Genomic DNA, 22,044 nt, shown 5'->3' with positions numbered 1-22,044 from the left:
TGGTGATGTCCCCAGACTGCTGGAGTTTAAACAGTGCTCTCAGACATAGGATTTGGATTTTGAGTGGTCATGTGTGAAGCCAGGAGTTGGATTTGAGGATTTTTGTGGGTCCTTTCTAACTTGGGATATTGCATGATTCTATGAGATGGAAGTGCAGCCATCAGCCAGGCTGCTCCTAGACAAAAGTCACAGCAATATTCACTTTGCACTGCTTGCTGGCCTTCAAAACATTTCCAGTAAGGTGCAGCCCTGATGAATTTAAGCCTATAACTGACTTCTTATCCATTGCTCGAGGACCTCTCAGATTTCCCAAGGCACAAGATGACTACCAATGGAGAAAACATCAACAGGGAGCCTACAAACAAGAGGGGAATCAACTCTTTGAAAGGGTAGATAACTGCAGGACTAGGGTAAATGGTCTTAAGTTGAGGGAGGGAAGATTTAGGCTGGATGTCAGGGGGAAGTTCTTTACAGAGAGAGTGGTGAGGTGCTGGAACAGGCTGCCCAGAGAGGCTGTGTATGCCCCATCCCTGGAAGTGTTCAAGGCCAGGTTGGATGTGGCCCTGGGCAGCCTGCTGTAGTACTAAACGTGGAGGTTGGTGGCCCTGCCTGTGGCGGGGGGTTGGAGCTTCATGATCCTTGAGGTCCCTTCCAACCCAGGCCATTCTGTGAAAAGCAGTCAGTAAGGAAAACAAGAGAGGAACTTCAGAGCCCAGCATCTTTTCATGCTATTTCTCAGCCTATGTCACAGTGATAAAGACTCAGGCTAATGAGGGCAGCAGGATTTACTTCCAGTATGTATGCAGGGAGTCCACATCGCACCCATCCCTCGGGTGAGTTTGAGCACCTAAGGAAGAAATGCTCGAAGCATCCCTGCGCGGCTCTCACAGGCCCTGGCACCAGTGACAACGTCATGCTGTCACACCCCCGTCACATGGTCACAGCCGCCCGATACACTCCCTCGCTTGCCGCCACTCCAAGCCACTAGGAGGCGCTGTGAGGCGCTTGGCCTGGGCGGCCAGCGGAAGTGACGGTTTGTTTTCCTACACCACTTCCGGCGCGGAGGTGGCGGAGGAGGCCTCAGCGCCATGGATATCCTGAAGCGGGAGATCAGCCGCAAGCGGCAGCAGCTGGAGGACAAAGAGCTGGTGGGGGTGAGGCGGGCTGTGGGGACACCAGGGCCTTGTGGACACCGCGCTTGGCGTCGAGGCCTTGCAGCGTCCTTAGGGTTATTTCAGGATCGGAAGTAAGGCTGAAGCTGGGCAGTAGGAAAAGGTTCCTCACCAGAAGGTGTTGGGCCCTGACGCGGGCTTTGCAGGGCACTGGATCCACGGTGCTGGAGTGCAGGAAGCGTTTGGAGAACGCTCTCAGACATGAGGTTTGACTTCAGACTGCTGCTGTGTGGAGAAAGGAGTTGGGCTCGGTGATCCCTCTTCCATCTGGAGATATTCTGTGGTTCTGTGACTGTGCCCGCTTTGCCTATCTGCAGTTCTCTTCATTCACTACTTACAGGGAACACTGTTGGGACTGCAGAGGAGTGTGTGTGTGATTTTGGGGATGTCTGAGCATGGATTTCAGTGTTGGTGGTTGTTTTGGGTTAGACAGATGAAAAATTGGGAGAGAACCAAGAATCCATGTTCATAAATTCACAGTATTATTTGACTGTTTGAGTTGGAAGGGAAAAGATTATCCAGATCTAACCCCTGCCATGAGCTGATTGCCATCTTCCAGCTCAAGCTGCCCGGGGTCCGATCCAACCTGGCCTTGACCACCTCCAGGGATGGGGCATCCACAGCTTCCTTGGGCAGCTGTGCCAGGACCTCACCACCCTCAGAGCGAAGGATCTTTTTCCTAATATCTATCTAATATCCTAATATCTAAAATCAACCCTTTTTTAAACTTAAAACTATTACCCCTTGGCCTTGATGTTAGAGCAAGGGATATGCTTTAGGGTGGTGTTTTGGGATTTGGCTGATCTGCGTGATCTGCAACGAAAATGTATTGATTGACACAGATTGCGAGACTACATTTACTTCACTTTGTTTCTGTTGTCAGTTTGAGAGCAATATGATTGAAGACATGGCTTCTCATCACAGTGTGACAGCACAGATTATAGGCAGTGAGAACGTGCTTGAAAAGGCTTGGATGGCACAGTTACCAGCTGCTGTGTGCCTGAAGGGTCTCATTAAGCATCTTTTATTTAGTTTGAAAAAGCTTGTTTTGTCTTATATGTTTAAACAGTCTGGGCCTCATTGTTCACATCTGAAGGAAGCTTTCTGCTAACTGGTGCCATGACTTTACATGACAAAGAGAATGTTGATTTTAAAGGCCTGCTGAACACACTGTACTTTCAAGCTTACATGTTGCAAAGTCACTTGGGGTTGCTGATTTTCAGAGGTGCTCCCAGCTTTGAATGTGGCACGGTAGCCATGTCTGTGAAGAGATGTAGCTGAATTCACCAAATCAAGTAAGGAGATGTGAGCCTTTTCTGCAGAAGTATTTGAAACTTTAAAATGTTAACAGTTTTCCTGTCTCTTAGGGAAATAAGAAATACTTCAAACGCAGTGAATTAGCTAAAAAAGAAGAGGAGGCCTACTTCCAGAGATGTGGCTACAAGGTATTGTTACTCTTCTTTCAGGAACTTGTATGTTTGCTTTGAAGTCTACGTTTTATTATCAACAGTACAAATGTTGTTAATGATAATTGTTGTTCTTTGTTCAATCTGTTGATGTTGTACATAAGCCTGTAAATGAGAAGCCACCTGGAGAGGTATGAGTTTCCAAAACCATTTTCAATGCAGGAAAAGATATGCATGATATACAGCTACTTATGTTTGCGTTATGCTTTGGCTTTTTCTTTGTTTGTTTACTTATTTTGTGGAAAGCATGAAGTGGCTTGGGATCAAAGCTTGTCTCCTTTCTTTTCAGATTGTGCTTTTAGGCATGAACACTGGATCTGATATGGCCACCTCCCAAGAATGGATGCACTGTCCATTCAAAATTTTGCCAAAATGTCCAGAAGAAATCAGTATAATGTGGTGGATATTATAAAGATCTGCTAGCTGTCATGCTGTGTGTATTTCTTCTTTTGGCCATCAGTAACCTTGCACTGAAAGAGCGCAACACAGCATTTGTTATCTTGCTGGCAGAATAATTGAAAACTGAAGGTGCATTTGGAAACAAATGAGTGATCTGGAAGGCTTTGCCTGCCTTGCAACATATCAGGGAAATTGTTTCCTGAAATGGAAAAAATGCAGTTTTCTTTGCCACGTGTGTGTATGCCTGCCTGCCTGCCTGGTTATTGTATGTGTATGTGAGGGGATATGCATTCTCTTGAGAAAGATAGAGATTCACTTTCCTGTTTACTGTCCCTGGGCACAAACTGGAACTTTGTTTTCAGTTGAACTTTACACATTCAGTGACTTATTCTGAAACCTTGATCTGTGTGTGAAATATTTGAACATCAATGCTAAAACAATTGTTGGAATGCTGTCATTTAGTCATGGGAACGAGGCCCGTGGATGTAGTCACTCTTCTGAGTGGAAGTGACTGCCTGGTGCTTTTTTAGCCTGAATTCTTCAGAACCATACACAGCTGTTAAAATGGGATATCTGTGCTGCTACAAAATGGGTTTTGACTGAAAATGTAACCCTGAAAATGGTTTTAAAATAAGTTGCTTCGTTTGGTATGTCTTAGAGCCTCCCAGATTTCTGCATTTGGTCTTTACTGCATTAATAAGATGTAAAATACAGACTGATTTCTTTTTCAATTGAGGTGCTCTTTTGCTTTGTTAGATTTAATAATTATTTCACTTGCTTGAAAAAGAAAGCACTGAAATCAAAATAACTGTGGTAGAAATATCACTTGTAACTTGGAATCCTACTGAGAGAATGGACCAAATCTTTTTCCCTAATACTGCAGTCTCTTTATGTTTGTAAGTTCAAATTTGTACACATCCTTCTGCCATCAGAGTGTATTTCTATCTACAAAGTTCCATATTTTCTATCCCATATTCCATATTTTCTGTTCCCTCTCCTGCACTGGTGGAAGTTTATTTTTGCCATCCCTTTATGTGTAAAGCATTGATTTGATCGTCCTTGCCTTGCTTGCTCCAAACACCTGCAACTGTAGGATTGAGCTCTGTGTTTGATAGCATGACATTGCGTAGAGATTTGTGGCTGAATCTTGTATCTGCAGCCATCGGGGGGATCCCTGTGTGCACATGGAATGATGCTGGCTTGGAAGAACATAAACTAGTTTTAAAAATCTGTTTAGCACAGTCACCAAGCTCTTCAACCTGAATACACACTGGAAATGACAACGTCCTGTCCCGTGTGGGGAGAATGCTGCAGAACTGTGTAGGATTAAATAGGATTATTTCCTTTTAGTAAGAACAGAAAGGAAATAAGTTCTAATCTGGAGTCTAGGAAATGTTTCCTGTTATAGGAATGTTAGCCAACGTCTGCTCCTGCTATCAGAAGTGAGGGAGCCATAGTTATGTGACTGCTGTCTCAAAGTTAGTTTAATCAAAGAAGACTCTGCTTGATCCCAGCACCTTTTAGGTTAAAAGAAGCTGTTAAAGAGATGCTATCTTTTTGGGGAACTGTAGTTCTCTCTTTTTTTTTAAAATTTATTTTAACCTGCAAGAAACTGTACACATTTGGCAATGTGGAAGGAAGGTGTGTTACTTTAAACAAGCATCTCTCAAAACCCAGCAGAAAGGCTGCATCCTCGCTGATGGTGCTGAGCTCACTGAAGTTCTAAGTGACAGAAGATCTCAGGCTGGCTGCAAGTAGCAGCTCCCTTCTCTCACTGCTCTTAGCTTTTCGTTTCTGCCCTTGTACCCATGTGTGTATTTGTGCTACTGCCTGGTGAGCTGGACGAGGAGATGAAGTGGGCTGAGAGGAGTCCTTTAGTTTTGTTTGCTGGATTCTTTCCTGTTTGAATCATTTCTCCTATCTGATTCATCACAAAGTGATGCAAATACTTTTGCATAGGTAAAGAGGGTAAGGCAGGGGCAGGAACCAGCAGGCAGAGAGGGTGAGTTTGCTGTTTTTGGCACCAGTGCTGACACGTGATTGACAAACCTTAGCAATTGCCCTTTCCAATTGCAGGTTGCTTCCTGCAGCCTACAGAAGTCAGTCTCTGGTAAACACTGATGCTTTTGAAAGCTTTCATTGCTCTGTGAAATGGACAACAAAAACTCTGAAACAAAGAGATTTGCAGTCATATTACAATCTGTATTCCACTGTTCCTGTACATTCACATTGCTATGGATGTGTAGGTTTATTTTGCTGATGAGTAACTATGTCTGTTATATGTAGGTGCAGCAACAAGAAGAGGAGGAGAAGCCTCTGACTTCAACAAATCCTGTGCTGGAACTTGAGCTGGCAGAAGAAAAATTACCAATGACTCTTTCCAGACAAGAGGTAAAATTAACAGCTATAAGCAAACTACTTCAGTTTGCAGAATATGCATCTGAAATTTCTTGGGAGGATTGTTTTCTGGTGATCTGTACTTTTTATGTCAGGTTGTATCAAATAAAAATTTCCATTGTGCAATCAACAATTAGGGGCAGTATTTACTCATCAGGGATCTCCTGTCCACGTGAATGCACCTGGAGGTAAGATGGATGGAGCCTTTTTGTCATGTGGATTTGCACATTGGTGATATGATGTATTACAGCTTTTTCAGGTGACCTCTAGAACAGTGTCCTGTTACTTGGATAATGCTGACAATGGCATGTGGAGCTTTGCAAATCTTTATTTCTCTCAGCTTCTTTGTAGCTTTTTGATATGAACCCAATTTTCAGAAGTGAGTTTAGGAAACTTGTCTTGATTTCTGTGAGGGGAAAAGAAGTCCTGAAGCTGGAGCAACTGGTGCATTCTTTGTCCTTTTTGAAGATAAGAACAGCCCTGTGAATGTGAGTTCATAAAACAGATCTGGACAACGAAGCAGAGAGAAGTAGGAAGTTCAGAAACAAAGTCTACGTGCAGAATAAAATCTAATCCTGGAAATACTGCAATTTTCAGCTGAGATCATTCAGGATGATGTTGTTGTTGTCCCTTTACTTTTACAAAACACTTTGAGCACAGAATTTTTAATGTGGGTTATTGGTTTCATGTTTGGTTTGAGATTTGGTTGGTTTGCCCTGTCAGTATAGTTAGTTACATGATGGTGTGAGGTGAAGTGCAAGCTCTTCTCTTTATCACCAGAGTGATTCATGGTGATTGTATCAGTAAGCTTATTGCTTGATACACCAAACAAAGAATGGTAAGTGTAAACAGATTTAACAAGCAATGCATACAATAAGAAACTGGGAAAATAAAGTTTGCTTTTCTACTTTGCCCGTAACCTTGCAAATCAGCCAAGGGAAGCTGTTATACCTCAGTTGTAGCTAGCCTTAAAATAATTATCACATTAGATTATGGGACTTAATGTTTATCAAATGGTAAGGATGAGAATTTCCAGCCAGACTCCCAAATGTGCTGGGACAACATGCAGCCCAGTCTCCGAGTACTTTATTGCCCATGACAAATGAGAGTGAGTGAGATAATTGTCAAGTTCTTTTGTCTCTTTGGAAATGGTATTTAAGCTCTGCCAAGGGGAAGATTCTGATGTATTTGTTTAAACAAGTCAGAGCAGGAAGAAGTTGGGATATATGAAACAGTTTGGGGTTTGTGCAAGATTTAGGTTGGTAGTATTTGGGATGACCTTTCATTGAAGTGCCATGGGAATTTTATATTTGGATTGTAAAGCGTCTAGAATGTTTTTCTGCTGCTTAAAATATTGCTATTTCCTCTCCAGTCTAGCACAGCTTGTTATTTTAAGATAAGTAAATAAATCCAGCCTTCAGGATTTTATTTTCCTTCCTTCATGAGTTTGTGTAAGGGAATATTTGGATTCTTTTCAGGTTATCAGGAGGTTACGGGAGAGAGGTGAGCCGGTCAGACTGTTTGGAGAAACAGATTATGATGCATTTCAACGTCTGAGGAAGATAGAAATTTTGGCACCTGAAGTGAACAAGGTAAGACCAGCTGACTCCTGGTTACTAATTTATGGTGGAGGAACCTGCGAGGAGTGCTTTTAACATTATGTGCATGATTACAGCCCACTAAATCAGCCAGTTCCGCCTCAAAAACCCTTACAGCCTTTTTGATTGAAAAAGAGGGCCTCCAGGTGGCAGTGAAACCCCAGACATGCAGTTGCCTGCTTTGTAAGCAGCAGAGAAGACAGTAATTTACTGTTAAAACTAGCCTGTTTGGATAGGTAAGGAAGAGGGGGAATGCATCCTGTATCTCTGGTACATAAATGAATTTTCAAATCCCTCAGTTCTAGAGCTGTAACTTCTTACAGAAACTTTACTCCCACTGCTTCCTTTTAAAGTAGTCATTGACTTCAGAAATGACTAAAATATATAGGTTCTAGTTTACTGGTCTAATCCTTCTGGCTTAAGGTTGATTGATTAAGTGAGGAGATTGGGAATTTGTTGGGATATGTTGGGATTTGCGATTGGGATTTGTTTTGTATTTACTATTGATCAAATTTGCAACCCAGCTAAGAGCACAGAGCTCTGAGTTTTCTTCCATAATTTGTAACAAACTGAATAATTTGACAAATTGTTGCTGGGGCTGCCCAGAAAGGAGCACTTTTTCCCCTTCGAGTTCTTTTAAAGGATAAACAGATAGGAGTTTCTAAAAATATTTTTGCTGACAAAAGTTTCCTCCTCCCATTGTTATGTATGGTAAAATTATTGATGGCAGTTGTAGAAGTTTTAGGAAATAGCAAGGTCATAAATAGGATTGTGATGGATTTCTGCATGATGTGCTTCAGTCACTGCCATTGTTATGTGTTACTTGAAAGTGTGGGTAATTGTTACAACCAATTTGTGGTTCAGATATTTTTAAACTAGTAAGTGATCGATAAAAATGTGCCAGAAAGACATGGATGGTGATGGAAGAGTGGAAATAAGTGTGCATGTGTATTCCAAGAAGAGAGACTGAATTGATCTTAGGGTGAGAAATGTCATTCTCCTTAATAGAGCTTTAAATTTTATGTTTCATATTAAGAATGTGGATCCTCTAAGCCAGATTTCTTTTTCCATTTATAAGCAGTTCTTAACTTCTAGTATCAGTTTGAAACGATCTGTGTAATCTCATGTTTTTGTAGCATTTGGCTTTTGTTAAAAACAGAAGTTGGATGCTCACTGTGATTGTTCTGAACTGGTTTTATTGGCTTGTTTTTTGTAGTATTTTTTGGGAGAGAGGGTTGATTTTTTTTTTTCCCCCCCTTCCCTTTTTTTTTCTTCTTTTTTTTGACAAATGAATCATTTCTTATCTTTTCTAGGGCCTGAGGAATGACCTGAAAGCTGCCTTGGATAAGATTGATCAGCAATACTTGAATGAAATTGTAGGTGGCCAAGAAGCAGGAGATGATGACTCACAGAATGACTTGAAAGTCCATGAGGAGAATACTACTATTGAAGAACTGGAGGTAATTAATTTAGAGATTTTAGGTATGTCATACTGTTGTATTGTTGTAAGAAAGCTTCAGTATTGTTCAAAGTTACCTAGTTTACAGCATCTAGCTTAGGCAGTCTGAAAAGTCCTTAAATATGCTGTTTGGAAATGAATACTGCTAAGGCTTGAATTGCAGTATAAGTGCCTAGAACCACTTGGTCTTTGCTTACAGCACCTCATCAGAAATGGGGAAAGAGTAGCAGGCAAAAGAGTATTCTCCCTGCAGGGGTTTTGGGAGTAAAGAATTAAATGCAAAGCCATTGCCTGATGACAAATTCTGAATCCTTTCCAATGAGTATTTGAGAAGGTGATGAGCTTAGAGCAGATGAATTTTCCTTATACAAGAAAGATGGGTTCTCGAAAACAGACACATGGAAAGAGTGTTTAATATAAAGACTTTTGGGGTAAAGAAGTAAAAGTTAGAAGTAGGCAGTTCACAGAAAATACAGAAAGTACTATGAAGGTGTGCCCCACAAACAGTGAGGGTGAGTGCTGGGCTTTGAAAGAATAGGAAAATATTTATGTGGGTGCATTCAGCACCTGGTATTTTAGGCTGGTATTTTGAAAAGCACATTAACTTGAGCTAAAGAACTTTACCCTTAATCTTCAAAACTCTTTGCTGAAGTTAATCTTCTTAATGTCCCTTCAAATCAGAAGCAATCTGATCTACAACTGAGAGTTGAAATGGATACGTTTTTATTCGGAGGCAGCCTCGCCTCCCTTCTTAGGGCACCGTGGGTTCTGGAGTAAAGTAATGACAGTTTTAGAATGGATTCCAGTTGTAATAGGGCTGCTTTTATCAAACTGTTAGTTCTCAAAGTGTCCCCTTCTTGGGATGACAGTACAGGCTTGATTTGAACCATGGAAGTAATGCTTCACTGGAAAAGTTTGTAAGCTGCGTTCTTAATTGCATGCTTCTTTAACTGCATTCCCTTGCAGAAAAAGGATTGCATTGAATGTTCCACATCTAGGAGACTTTAAAAATACATCATAGTTTGGAAATGTGAGGACAATGGAAAGAAATTATAAATCCAAGTTTATCTACTGGAAAATGTTCCTAAAAGTTGATGTTAATATTAACAGTTCTGAGGTTTTGGCAGGAAGCTAGAGCACTGGAGCATGGTAGTGTGGTTTTCACTTTGTTTTTTGGATTTATTCCCTCAACATTGCAGTTAAAATTAAATGAACGCCCAAATGCATCAGAGAAATGAAATAACTTCAAAAAAAAGAAAGAAAGAAATGAGAATTAAGTAAATCGGAGTATTGTGTTCAGTTCTGAGGCCCCCAGCACAAAAAGAATATTGAGCTGTTAGAGCAAGTGCAGAGGAGAACCATGGGGATGATCAGAGTGCTGAAGCACCACTGCTATGAAGAAAGGCTAAGAGAGATGGGCTTATTTAGCCTGGATAAGAGAAGGCTCTGGAGGGATCTCGTAGCAGCCTTCCAGCACCTAAAGTGGGCATACAGGAAAGACAAGGAAGGCCAATTTGTCAGGGAGAGTAGTGGTAGGACAAGGGATAATGGTTTTAAACTAAAAATAAGGTAGATTTAATTTAGATCTGAGGAAGAAGTTCTTCGTTTTGAGGATGCTGAGGCACTGGCACAGCTGCCCAGAGAAGCTGTGGGTGCCTCATCCCTGGAGGTGATGAAGGCCAGGTTGGATGAGCTGGTGGAAGCTGTCCCTGCTCATGGCAGGGGGCTGGAACTGGATGGTCTTCATGGTTCCTTCCAACCCAAACCATTCTGTGATTGTATGGCTCTGGGGATCTCAAAAATACAATGCACCTACAGTTTCCCTTAATTCAGTGCTGTTAGACAGCTGCTAATTATACCAGTGATTTTGTAGTTAATGAATGAAAAATTACTCTCGTCTTGACTGCTCAGAAATAATTGTCTTGGCTTTTTGGCTTGAATGTTTTTAGTAGAATAATGAGTCTCATTAACATATATAGCTGTTTCTTTCTTTCAGTTTCCCACCTGATGTTTAGGTTTATTAGTAGAATTTACTCCAGTTCACGTTCTGCTGTGGTGGTGGCAGGTATCTACATAATGTGGAAATCTTTGTCTTTTGACTCCTATTCCAGGCTTTGGGAGAGTCCTTAGGACGGGGTGATGACCACTATGATATGGATATTATCACAAAATTCTTGAAGGTAACCCACTCTCATGGATGTATTAAGCTGTGACATGCCTTTTACTATCATGCAAATACATTTGCTGAGCTTCCATCTGCTTGGAGAGGTAAACTTGAATTGTGCTGAAGATATTTTTTGCCTTTTTGTAATACTTGATACTCCACTGCCTTGGTTAATGAAGTAGTGACTACTGTGAGATGTGGGCAAGAGTTCCTGGGAGAGGAGAGCAGCCTTCTTCAACATCTGATTCTACTTTTCCAGACAAAACAGCTATGATTTTGACTTGCATATGATAACCAAGGCAGTTGAATGCAGTTTCTTCTACCACTACTGCATTGAAAACTCCCAAGGAGTCTCTACCTGCTCATTCTCAAAAGTTGTTCTGAAACAACTGTATCATCTTCATACATCAGTGCTTTTCTAATGATCCCCTTCTCCTTGGCAGCACTAATAAGTCTGTCACTGTTTCCTGGTTTTCTATGTACACTCTTTTTTTGCTCACACTCCCACCTCCTCCTCCACCAGATTTTGTGGTAGGACAGCTTTTCCTATCCCCTCTGCCTGTAGTGCTGAGAGAGGCTTTTTGCCTCGTGGATTCAGTTTTCTCCAAGAAAAGATTCATTTTGCTGTGTTGGTTTAAACCACGGTTCCATCTGCTTTGGCAGTGCAGTCACTAGGTGGCACTAGGACACAAATTTGTTGTTCCCTGTGCAGTTTCTTCTTGGAGTTTGGGCGAAGGAGCTGAATGCCAGAGAGGACTACGTGAAGCGGGGAGTGCAGGGAAAGCTGAACAGTGCCACTCAGAAGCAGACAGAGTCCTACCTGAGGCCACTCTTCAGAAAACTCCGGAAAAGGGTGAGTCACTTCTAGATGTCACTGTATGTCACTGTTCTCCAAGGCTTATTTTAATTGCTGCTTTCAAAGCACCCAGTTTGTTAATGTCCTTTCTTAAGGTAACCTTGTTTCAGCTGAAGGTGAGAGGATGAATAAGGTGGTCAGAGTTTCTTTGGCCGGAGCCCTTGACTCCCAGATTTGACCTTTTTATCTTGACCCACGAGTTCTTCTGCTTACCTACAGCTTTTCCAGGTGCTGCTTCATGTATCACCTGTTCATTGGGTTGCCAACATGATAGAAAATAGGGATTGTATTTTGCACTTTGCCACGAGCTACAAGGTGTAACTGCTTCACCTCTCTTGCTTCAGATCCTTCTAAATAAGGAAGATGTTTTCCTTCATTGAAGTCCTGAAGCTAGGGAAGGTACTCATCTTTGTATAAATGCTGAGTAGGGTGATTTTCCTGAGCTGCATATTGTGATGTAAAGCTGTTTGTTCTCCTTTTTTTTTTTTTCTCCGTAGACACTTCCTGCAGACATCAAAGAATCAATAACAGATATTATAAAATTCATGTTGCAAAGAGAATATGTGAAGGTATGTTTGTTTGCTCTCTTCCAGCGTGTTTAGGCTGGCTGGCTCTGATAGATTGAAGTTACACGTGAACATTTTTCATTTTGCATCTTAAAGACATGTAGCTGGAAATACATCCAACATACATTCAAATAAAATGAGAACTGGCTGTTAATGGCTGGGCTTCAGACAGTGTGTGATCCACAGTTTGTCAGAAGCATTTCTGAGGTTGGTGAAACTGCAGAGCTTGCAGGCACCAATAGGATTTCAGAGATGGTTCCATTGCAGAGGAGTAGTGAGTTGGAAACCCGATATTGAGAGGTTAAATCACAGAATTGCAGGGGTTGGAAAGGACCTCCAGAGATCACTGAGTCCAACCCCCCTGGCAATGCAGGCTCCCTACATCAGGTTGCACAGTCGCATCCAGATGGGTCTTGAATGTCTCCAGAGAAGGAGTGGGATGTTGATTAATTAATTAGCTATTAGGGGAGTTGAGTTACTGAATACGAGACACCGTCCCTTTCTTTGGCCATACTCATGTTAGCTGGTCTGTTAAGATCAAGATAAGTTAATGAAAAGGTTTGCTCACTGAAGGAGGCAGAAGTACTTTGGCACTTGAGATGAAAGGCAGCATTAGCTTTTGTTTGTAGCTGCCTCAAGAAATGGAACTCAAATAGTGACAGCGTTTGCTTAAGCAACCAGTGTATGCAGAATTTCACTTTTGTTTTGCCTTTGGTCTTCTAGTATTTCTTACTGAAGTCCCAAGGACTTGGGGTAATTTGTCTAGTAAGCAAGCAAACCTGCTTTTGTGATTGGAAAAAACTTCAGATGCCCTCAGGCATGTTTAAATCATTTTAAAGTAGAACTAAAAGTGTGGGATGTATGATAGTGGGGTTTTGTTTGGGAGCTTTGTTTTTTCTTTGGCTATCATCATTATGCTGAAATTCCCTTTCCAGTGCCTTCCCATCAGAGCAGTGAGTGTGCAGGAATGCAGCGTATCTCCTCAGTAAATTGAGGAGCTGTCTCACAGGTGCTTGGCTGTATGTAAACTTCACAGACTGATTTAGGGGAAGGCTGAGTCTACATTTGGAAGCTGTCTTGTTTTGTTGTTTGTTTTTAGTGAGACTAATGAGCCTTTTGCTTTTAAAGATCCTCATACCATTTTCCATTTTGCTTCCGAAGAGATTTGTCTCTTTCTGCATCCTGCTGGCTTGTATGCTTATGTTTGTTGTTTTTTCTGTTGTTCAGCCTACTGAATGCTGTCAGCTACAAATTGTTACTGCTTTCGTAGATGACATTCTTTAAAAACACGAGTTTTGAAATCAGCTTGTGCTAGCAGGCAAAGGGCAGAATGCAAGGTGCCTCCTCAACCTTTTTGTGCCTCCTTAACCCTTTTGTGACAGTCTTAAAAGGGTCTTGAATTGTGTGCTCTCATACAGTGCTTCATCACAGAACCACGTGTCAGTCAGCAAACAGATATCTGACTGAGGCTGCTGAGATGCTGCCTCGTGTAGGTGAAGGCAAAGTCCTGTCCCTTCTTCAGGTTTGCTCCCAGCTTTGCTCTTTCTGCACCCTCAGTTACTCACGTCCCAGTTTGTGCCAGTGCCAAATGTGAGGAAGCTGCACCCACTGGTCACAGTTATTACTTCTGATTGTGTAGTCTCTGAATGGGAGATGGTAAATGAACTCTTTATCAGTGAGCTTTCTGGCTGCTTGCTGGTAGGGGAGGAATGTCCTGCGCCAAGTGGTTCTTGAAGCTGTGTTTCTGTGACTGCATGTGGTTTTTTTTCCCCTTTGTTTTCCTGGTTCTCACTCGCTCTGCTGCTTTTTTGAGCTCTATCATCTGTGCCTTTCTCCCTTTCTTTGTGTTTGTCTTCCCTTCATGTTATTCCCTTTCTTCCTCAGGGCCAGTGTCTGCTTCAGCTCTATATTAAGAAATGGGGTCTGCTCTCTTGATGGTGAAATTGCAGATTCATTCAGTGCTGCTACTCCGTTCATAAACACTGTTACAAATGTGCTGCTTTGACCCAGTTTTGTAATGGATCTGGCGCTCAGCCTCTTTGGAAGCTGGCTGCTCTCCCTCAACACTCCCTGATTTAGTCTGTAACCAAAATAAAAAAGGTACTATAGGTGAGCAAAGCACAACAGCTGATGGGAACCTGAGCAGACTGCATTGAAAACATCTGATGCCCTTTCTGTTGCTAAGTGTGCCTAACCTGTATTTCTTCAGGCAAACGATGCCTACCTCCAGATGGCCATTGGGAACGCGCCATGGCCCATCGGTGTCACCATGGTCGGCATCCACGCTCGAACGGGTCGTGAGAAGATTTTCTCCAAGCACGTCGCCCACGTTCTCAATGATGAAACTCAAAGGAAATACATTCAGGTAAGGCTGACTGTGGAAATCCAACCGTTTGGGTTTGGGAATTAGGGAATCTTTGAGAAATGTTAGCTTTGTAGTTGTGAGTGATGCAGTTAAAGAGTTCGAGAACAGTCATAGAATCATAGAATGGCCTGGGTTGAAAAGGATCACAATGATCATCTAGTTTCAACCCCCTGCTGTGTGCAGGGTCACCAACCAGCAGACCAGGCTGCCCAGAGCCACATCCAGCCTGGCCTTGAATGCCTGCAGGGATGGGGCATCCACAACCTCCTTGGGCAACCTGTTCCAGTGCTTCACCACTCTCTGTGTGGAAAAACTTCCTCTTAATATCTAACCTAAACCTCCCCTCCAGTTTAAGACCATTCCCTCTTGTCCAGTCACTATCCATCCTCATAAACAGCCGTTCCTCCTCCTGTTTATAAGCTCCCTTCACGTACTGGAAGGCCACAATGAGGTCTCCCTGGAGCCTTCTCTTCACCAAGCTAAACAAGCCCAGTTCTCTCAACCTTTCCTCACAGGAGAGGTGCTCCAGCCCTCTGATCATCTTAGTGCCCTCCTCTGGACCTGCTCCAAGAGCTCCATGTCCTTTCTGTGATGGGGGCCCCAGGTCTGGACGCAGTACTGCAGATGGGGCCTCACAAGAGCTGAGTAGAGGGGGACAATCACCTCCCTCTCCCTGCTGGTCACCCCTTTTTTAATGCAGCCCAGAACACAGTTGGCCTTCTGGGCTGCAAGCGCACACTACTGGCTCATGTCCAGCTTCTCATCTACCAGGACCCCCAAGTCCTTCTCTGCAGGGCTGCTCTCCAGGAGATCTTCCCCCAGTTTGTATAAATACCTGGGATTGCCCCGACCCAAGTGCAGCACCCTGCATTTGGCCTTATTGAACCTCATTGGGTTTTCATGGGCCCACTTCTCCAGCCTGTCCAGGTCCCTCTGGATGGTTTCCCTTCCTTCCAGTGTACGGACCGCAGCGCTCAGCTTGGTGTCATCCACAAACTTGCTGAGGGTGCACTCAATGCCATCATCTTGATGAAGATGTTGAAGAGCACCGGTCCAAAGACTGATTTCTGAGGGACGCTGCTTGTGACCAGCCTTCACCCTGACACAGGACCATTGATCACAACCCTTTGGCTGCATCCAGCAGTTGTCTTAGTTTAAGTCAGAGTACAAGGTCCATTTAATAGATGGAGCTGGGCCTGCGTGCTGTTCAGTCTCATGGATTTTTTTCACATCTTAGTGCTTGTGATTCTCTATTAGCACCGACTGTGAACACACACACAGGAATTGGGTGCTTCATCTCTCCTCACACGGTGAGCTGTGTTTGCCTTCTGCCAGTTGCAGTCTCATTGACATAAGGCCCTCCTGGCTGAACCGTGAAGCTTGAGGGCGGCATCGTGGAGCTCGAAGCTGTCAGGAGAGGTTTACACAAATACCTTCCTGCTGCAGCTCAGTGAGTCCCACTGCAACTTCTGCAGATGTCTGCAAGCAGATGGCTTGCAAAATACAACTTCTTCCTCTGTCTTGACTTTCTTTAGGGGATACAAGAATAACCTTTGATTTCAACTATAGCTTTTAGTATCATAAGCGGAGGAAATATTGTGAAGTCAGAGGGAGCTCCAGACATTTGCAGAGCCAACAAATGTGATCATTCTGCTATAAGGTGGTATGTAGATTGCATATCTTCAGAGACAGATTGCACTTGATTTATTTTATTACTTGCTTGGCATTATCTGATGGATGAAGTAGCTTGTGGTGGTTTTTGATCTCTTAACCTACCTGGAAGATGCAACTTGTATGGATTTTCCCAGCTTGTTCCCTCTGTTTCGGAGGGTACATCTATTCAAAGAAATCTTGTTCATCTTCCCTCTGTGCATTTTGTTTCTCTGTGAAGTAGATACACTTCTGAAGTGCACAACTTACTGATGGGCCAATACAAAGTTGGCTTTAACTTCTTGTTCTTCTTGTTTTTAAATACAAGGTCTTCTTTAGCTGGTCTGGTTCAAACTGGATCACGTGGAGTATTATCTCTGCTCACAGCATTGAAATCAGGATCATATACAGTGAATTTGCAACACTGACATCTCACACAATGAATCTTTATGGTTTTAGGATATGTCTTCCAGATTCTTGCTGGCACTGAAAATACCAAAGCATCTTCTGTCTAATTGTTTTCCTTTACAGTTAAATGTTGAAGATCTAATGACAGGCACATTGCTTTCTGCTGTTGTGGAGTTATAATGTCATTGCCAAATTATGCTACCACCACAGCAGTTTTTCTCCTTCTTTGTTAGACTTCTGTGTGTGACTTAAGGAGAATAATGGTGGTATTTCTGTCATGTTGGTTTTTGGCAATCAGTGCCTTGAAAGAACTGAAGAGAAAAGTCCTTGTTCTGCCTTTGTTTTCCTCCACTGCAGTGGGATCGAGTGGGGTAATACTATGGGAAGGGATGACACCTCTGCTCTCCAGAAATGGATTGGTTTTTTTGCTCCTCAGTTATTCAGCTTGTTTTGGTGTCAGAAATTGTTTTTTGCTCTTGAGAATTACTTAACATCTCAATTTTCAGGGTTATTGTACACATAGTTTGTTGTAACGGTACTGCTTTCTGCCTTGGTGAAGAAGAGGGCTTAAAGTATTACTGTGGTTCTTCACCATGAATCTATCATCAAGAATGAAACTTGCAATCTCTTCAGTTAATCCACGAACTCCTTTAATATTTAAACTCATAGAATCTTACAACCATCTAGGATAGAAAAGACATCCAGGAACACTGCATCCAACCATCAACCTGAACTACAGAGTCCCATCGCTACGCCATGTCCCTCAGGGCCATGTCCACACATTTCTAAAACACATCCAAGGATGGAGACCTTGGGTAACCACCTCACCAGGTAGCCAATGCCTGACCACCCTTTCCATGAAGGAATTCAACCAGATGTCCAGGCCAGGAGCCATTGGCCTTCTTGGCCACCTGGGCACAATGCTGGTTGTGTGCCGCTGCTGTGAGTGGCACCCCCAGGTCCTTCTCTACTACAGGCAGCTTCCCACCACTCTTCCCCAGGCCTGTATTGCTGTGTGGGGTGGTGGGAGCCAAATGCAGCATCCGATATTTAGCCTTGTTGAATATATTTGTAATAATTAGCACTTTACAGAGAGAATTGTCAATAAAACTTCAAATAATGGAATACTAATTCAATAAAGAAAAGAAATAAAATAGCAGCCATTTGCTTTTAATTCTTCTCGTTAAGCTGAAAAGTAAAAATAGGCTGTGTGAAAGCTGCAGTTTTATGAGAGAGTTGTCTTTGTTTTGTTCATTTCTAGGGGCTGAAGAGGCTGATGACCATTTGCCAGAAGCACTTCCCAACAGACCCATCGAAATGTGTGGAGTACAACGCTTTGTGAGGCTCTGAGTGACCAAGCATGACTCACATTGTCATCTCCAGGACTCGGGGAGCACTGAGGAGATGGAGCACTTTGTGCTTTACACCGACAGAAACTGAGGGGGGCTTTGCAAGAAAGCATAAAGCAGATTTCTCTCCCTTGAACAAGGCCCACTTGGGTAGATTTCTTTTTCAATCTGTGCTTTACACTGACCAGCTCCCATCTCCAGCTTTGTAAGGGTGGGATGGCCATGACCACGGGCCACGGTCGTGACCCTCACTTCTACTTCAGTTTGCTGTTCACAACGCTGTGTAGTCTGATCTGAACCAATCTGTTCTGTCTCGGAGCTGTAGGTGAGACTCAGCCCTGCGCAGAGGCCGTGTGGAGTTTGTTGGCTGCTTTCCCACTGGAGGCTGATGTGGGAAGATGGGGAAGCAGTCAAACTTTAATCTTGTTATTTCTGTAAATAGGAAGATTTTAATGGCAAATCTTTCATGTGGTATTTATCAGGAAAGAAGAAGTTTATATATTTCTCAGCTGAAAAATACACCCAGTTTCAGTGGAAAGAGTTTTTGATCATGAGTACATCTGATTCGGCTTGTTTTTTGTTTTATAATGACATTATTAATACAAACCTCCTGGGCTTGGGGGAAGTAATCTTATGGCTCTTCAGGCTTCCAAATCCTGTTTTTATACATCTGGAGAAAATTCCAGTCTGCTGGGCATTGCAGAGAACGTAATTAGGACCTCCCATGATCAGGTACAGCATTTGTAGCAGCCACAGATCTATTCTGCTGGATGTTGAATTTCTTCTTGAGCTGTTGGTGCCCTCGTGTGAAGGAGTTAGAGCAGGTGTACGATGCTGGGGCTGTGTGCTGGCTTGGCTTATCTCAAGGAGCTTCCCCAGGTTCTGCTGGAAGCCCTTCATTCTGAAGGGCTGCTTCTGACTTACAGGTCCTTCAGTCTGGTGCGTCTGACCCCAACAAAAATGTCAAGAGTTTAAACAGTTCAGAAGTAATAAAAATGAGGCTGACAAGATCTAAGTGGAGCCTGGGGGGGGGCTTTGAGAAACAGAGGGGGATTTGTGGGGAGAAGTTGGGCAGATGTTGAGAGCGTGGAAGAGTTGCATTAACATCGGTGCCTGGGGATTTCTTTGCAGTGTACAGAGAGCATTTTTACAACAGAAAACATTTATAACACGACAACTTTATCCCTTCCCCACCCAGACGATTTCCTGAGCTGTTTCTAAACCTTTACCACGACCTTCGTTTTCAACTCTTTAAATAATTGAGATACAGTCTTGTCTTCATTTAGAAGAGCTATAATTTCCCTGGGAAGTGCAGTGAGAGCCGAGGGGTGGTTTGGGAGCACCGTAATGTTGGCTTTAGTGGGAACTGGATTCCTTAGGGCAGCCATAATAGTGTTAGACAGATTTTTCCCTCCCGCTTTAGAGCTAATTATTGAGGAGCTGTTTAATGGTACCCTGAGTACTGGTTTGAATGGGGATGAGCCTCCTGTAGGGATGTGAATTTGGGTTTGGAATGCTTTAGTCTAATCAAGCTCGAGGAATGCAATTTAAGCAGCATGCCTTCTTGCTGACAGTCCCTGAAATACAGCCGCCTTGGCTGAATGGCTCCCATGGCGGAAGAGCTTTTATCCCCTTGCAATCCATGGAATGGGGCTGCATGTGGAACCAAGAAACCAAAGTACTTTCTCACGGCATATCTATGTAAGAGCTTCCAGCTGCCCGGCACGTGAAAGCCAGCTTTGGTCCCTGGGGGGATGACAAGAGGAACACTGTCATGGCAACTGCTCCTCATCGCTGCTCTGAGGCTCCCTGCAGCTGGATGGCCCCACGTTACAGCTAGCAGGCCGTGCTCCAATCCTTAATAACGCCTTTTATCCAAAAAGTGTGAGGATGAGTGGGTGTGGTGCAGCTGTCCAACTGTTGGACAGGTTTTGTAGGGATGGCGTGTTTCAGTTTAGATTCAGACTTTCCCCCCTGGACTTCTGCAGATGTTTATTTCTGATAATTCCTGCGTCAGCCAGGCGCAATCCGATGTCTTGGGGTGAAGTCGTGCATTCACCGCAGAAGCGTCAGGAGAGCTTTAGGACTTCAGTGCTCCTGGTTGCAGTGCAGCTCCCCGCCCTCCATGGCCTGGCTGATACCACGTTCTTGTTTCTGCTTGGTTTCATGCCTGGTGATGGTTATGTGCCTTTAATTCCTTGTGCGGCTAGAAAGGCTCTTTGGATAGTGTATGTGGGATCAGTTCAGGTTGGATATTAGGAAACATTTCTTCTCAGAAAGAGTGGTGAGGCATTGGCACAGACTGCACGGGGGAGTGGTGGAGTCACCGTCCTTGGAGGCGTTCAAGAAGCAGGCAGAGGTGGCACTGAGGGCTGTGGTTAGTGGGCACGGTGGGACGGGCCGATGGTTGGGCTGGTGGTCTTTTCCAACCTTGATGATTCTAATTTATTTTGACTGCAAAACGGGGTTCCTGTAATGCTGGTTGCCATTCAGTCTCCATGGTAGATCCAGTCAACCAAAGATGAGCTGGGTTGAGATAGAGACGATTTCTGATGTTGCTGGAAGTGGTGACAGAGCTACGTGTGGGTCGCTTGACCCATGTCCTGGTGGCACAGTGAGCTGTCAGCATCCCTGCTCTTGTCGGGGTCCCTGCTGGGGGAAGCACCACGAGGGGCAGGGAGATGCAGAGGAACCAATGCTATGAAACTGCTGGAGCTGCTGCTCTGCCTTGAAGGAGAGCAGCGGGGTGCCTCAGCTCTTGCAGTAATACCACGCCAACCCCCAGAGCCAGGACGATGTCTGACAGTTCTAGCGTTGCCATCTTGCCCTGCCCCAACCCAACAGACGGATTGTCCCCAAGGAATCATGCTGGATGAGGGTCAGGTGCTCTCCTAGCTCAACCCGCTTCGGTGCAGCTGAGGTCTCCCTGTGACACGGAGGGGTTTTGGTGGCAAGGAGCTTCCCAGACAGACACTGCAGGGTCCTGTGCAACGAGAGGAGGTGGGAAGAAGGGCAAGGCACCGTGCTGGGAAGTGGTGGGGCCTGCATGGAGAGCCTGTGCGGGTTAGGAAGTGCCTGGGATCGCTGCTGCCCACGACACACAGCAATGGCTGTCGCAGCGCAGCGCAGAAGGCAAAGCCCTCTCACTCAGTGAACCCAGCAGAGCAGCAGTGGTGCCTTCTGTGTTCGGCCCAGCCTGCAGGCAGCCCTGTGCCCACAGGGTCTGTGAGGGGCTGTTTTTGGGGAAGGCTCAGCGCTCCCCGCAGCGCCGCTGCTCAGCACGGAAGGGATTCCTCGGGTTGAAAAGACCAGGGCGAGGTTTCATTTTGAAAATGCTTTAATAAGGAAGTGTTGACAACACCGTTTTGCAAAATGTAAAGGTAACTATACAAATTCTTAATACAAAAAGAATAAATTAAAAGCAGATCTTCTTTAATTCTGCAACTTTTTCTACAACATACATATCTTTTCCTTGATTACAGTTTAACAGAATCCAGTAAAATCATTTTACATGCTCTAAAGTCAATTTCAGGAGAGACCTAATTATTTTTTTTTTCCTTCTTTTTTCCTTTTCTTAAACTAGAGAGTCCGTTTTACACAACCGGTAATAAAACTATTGACATTAATATATATGTAAAACTTTACATCTAGGTAACTAAGCAGTAACTGGTCATCTGATAGCACCTGAATGGGGATCGGCTACGCCTGAAACTAAAACTAATACAGAGTGAAAACAAATCGGACTGATTCAACATTTTCAACACTCGACTGCATATCACAGCGTTTAAAAAGAAACCCTGCCCACAGCAGAGCGCGGCGGGGGGCCGTGCCAGACTGCTGCCCAACCAGAGGGACCTGCAGACGGGGAGACTGAGAACGGTGGCTTCACGGCAGATGGAGCCTTGCAAAACAAAAAAGGAAAGGAGGGGTGGCGTTGGTAGTCAAGTGCTCGTATATAATAGCTAGGTATGCACCCCTCCGCGTTATACTTCAATATGTTAATCTCATATGATTAACGTTTTATGTACATTTGTGTTTAATTGAATTGAGCTAAACAGTAAAACCTGTTTTACTTAATCTGTCTTTACTACCAGACTGGCTGCTCACGTGTGCCTTGATTGCAGAACAGAAAAGCAGAACACAAAGCAAAACCCAATCCATTTCTTGAAAGCTCTTTCTCGACTCGAGCCTGTTT

The 22,044-nt window shown here is 43.8% G+C and overlaps 2 protein-coding genes across 3 annotated transcripts in view; one reads left to right on the top strand and one right to left on the bottom strand.

The window, feature by feature from the left end:
- BEND7 (BEN domain containing 7) overlaps positions 1-1,090 on the bottom strand; it is a 60,266-nt gene extending 59,176 nt beyond the window's left edge. The window contains exon 1 of the mRNA XM_019611071.2: positions 926-1,090. Within this exon, the coding sequence (XP_019466616.2) occupies positions 926-1,090 (165 nt within the window). The remainder of the gene's footprint in view (positions 1-925) is intronic.
- PRPF18 (pre-mRNA processing factor 18) lies at positions 1,040-18,406 on the top strand. 2 transcript variants are annotated; one of them, XM_010717101.3, is made up of 11 exons: positions 1,040-1,154; positions 2,540-2,617; positions 2,743-2,769; positions 5,324-5,428; positions 6,913-7,026; positions 8,346-8,492; positions 10,603-10,671; positions 11,368-11,508; positions 12,009-12,080; positions 14,287-14,442; positions 17,762-18,406. In XM_010717101.3, exons 1-11 carry the CDS (start codon positions 1,089-1,091, stop codon positions 17,840-17,842), a joined length of 1,056 nt encoding a protein of 351 aa, XP_010715403.1. In that variant the 5' UTR covers positions 1,040-1,088; the 3' UTR covers positions 17,843-18,406. The 2 variants fall into 2 exon arrangements, with proteins under 2 accessions (XP_010715403.1, XP_003201899.1); XM_003201851.4 differs by lacking the exon at positions 2,743-2,769.
- Positions 18,407-22,044: the final 3,638 nt, after the last annotated feature.

Source organism: Meleagris gallopavo, chromosome 1, assembly GCF_000146605.3.
Source record: "Meleagris gallopavo isolate NT-WF06-2002-E0010 breed Aviagen turkey brand Nicholas breeding stock chromosome 1, Turkey_5.1, whole genome shotgun sequence".
Lineage (NCBI taxonomy): Eukaryota > Metazoa > Chordata > Aves > Galliformes > Phasianidae > Meleagris > Meleagris gallopavo.
Note: the sequence above shows the minus strand (reverse complement) of the source record. Positions and strands in the feature narration are given on the sequence as shown.

What these genes read in the sequence shown, in the direction of transcription:
- PRPF18 (XM_010717101.3), top strand. Translation starts at nt 1,089, where the DNA reads ATGGATATCCTGAAGCGGGAGATCAGCCGCAAGCGGCAGCAGCTGGAG. An exon ending in TCCAGAGATGTGGCTACAAG is followed by an intron (nt 2,618 to 2,742) that starts GTATTGTTACTC and finishes GTTGTACATAAG; the next exon opens with CCTGTAAATGAGAAGCCACC. An exon ending in TGGCACCTGAAGTGAACAAG is followed by an intron (nt 7,027 to 8,345) that starts GTAAGACCAGCT and finishes TATCTTTTCTAG; the next exon opens with GGCCTGAGGAATGACCTGAA.